Raw genomic sequence first — 923 nt, 5'->3', positions numbered from 1 at the left:
TTCCCTTTCACTTACAGAAACTTAGGCATACAAACCTTCTATTTCACAAATCATCAGGAGGTTCACAATAGCGCAGAAAGTTCCCTGCAACACTGTAAAAGGCAGAAAGTTACCAAAGTGTTCCACCAAGCACTACTCTCTTCACTTAATTAACAGTTATGCTACTGGCACAAGGTCTCATCTATTTGGCACCTCCTTATTATTCACATTACTCCTCTAACTGTTGGTTCTTCACTCAGCCCAATACACTGAGATAACCTTTAACTCACACCTCACTTAACCCTTTGCTCCTCTCCCCAGATGAAAAGGGTTTCAGGACAGCTGAGCTTCTTACCTGTCCGTTTTATGATTTCCCACACGGCAGCAGCAGTGGCAGGAATTATGGAAGGCTGATCGAGACACAGACGTCCAATATTCATGATATGGAATCCATCCACATCCTTCTCCGGGGCAATGGCGTTGCAAACTCTCCGTTCATCTATGTGATCTGGGAGACACAATGCTCCCAAATTACAGTTCTGGCACTTGGATGGAGTCACCAATATGTCTGAATCATTACAGAGAAACACACACACTTGGACTAATGAGGGTAATTATTGTTCTTCACTGGGAATAGACTACACTGTGCCTCTAAAGGCAGCAGTTACTTTTCAAGTAATCTACTCAAAAGTACACTATGCCATTTGTCACAGTGCTAATCAACAGATTCTGTCAAAATATGAGAGGCCAATACTCAGCTGAGAATGATGACAGGAACCATAAAAAGACAGGTTTAAGCAAGTCACTTCAGGGTCATTCTGCATTCTGGAAGTGGCTCAAAAAAGCCATTGTCCGTGGTACGTGTAAGATCACAAGGGATCATGATCTAAGTATTAAACAAATACATGGAAACCCTAAGCTGAAGTAACTTCGCAGGTCGAGCT

At 42.6% G+C, this 923-nt stretch overlaps 1 protein-coding gene across 1 annotated transcript in view; it reads right to left on the bottom strand.

Moving 5' to 3' along the window:
* The window catches only part of MTHFD2L (methylenetetrahydrofolate dehydrogenase (NADP+ dependent) 2-like), a gene marked incomplete at its 5' end in the record, with an annotated part of 16,737 nt that extends 16,144 nt beyond the window's left edge, over positions 1–593 (bottom strand). Inside the window, 2 exons of the mRNA XM_017839073.1 lie at positions 36–92; positions 335–593. Coding sequence (XP_017694562.1) covers positions 36–92; positions 335–593 — 316 coding nt within the window. The remainder of the gene's footprint in view (positions 1–35; positions 93–334) is intronic.
* Positions 594–923: the final 330 nt, after the last annotated feature.

The sequence above is a fragment of the Lepidothrix coronata genome, unplaced genomic scaffold (genome assembly GCF_001604755.1).
Source record: "Lepidothrix coronata isolate B3197 unplaced genomic scaffold, Lepidothrix_coronata-1.0 Scaffold373, whole genome shotgun sequence".
NCBI lineage: Eukaryota > Metazoa > Chordata > Aves > Passeriformes > Pipridae > Lepidothrix > Lepidothrix coronata.
The sequence above is the reverse complement of the archived record's forward strand: the minus strand, read 5'-3'. Positions and strand labels throughout refer to the sequence as shown.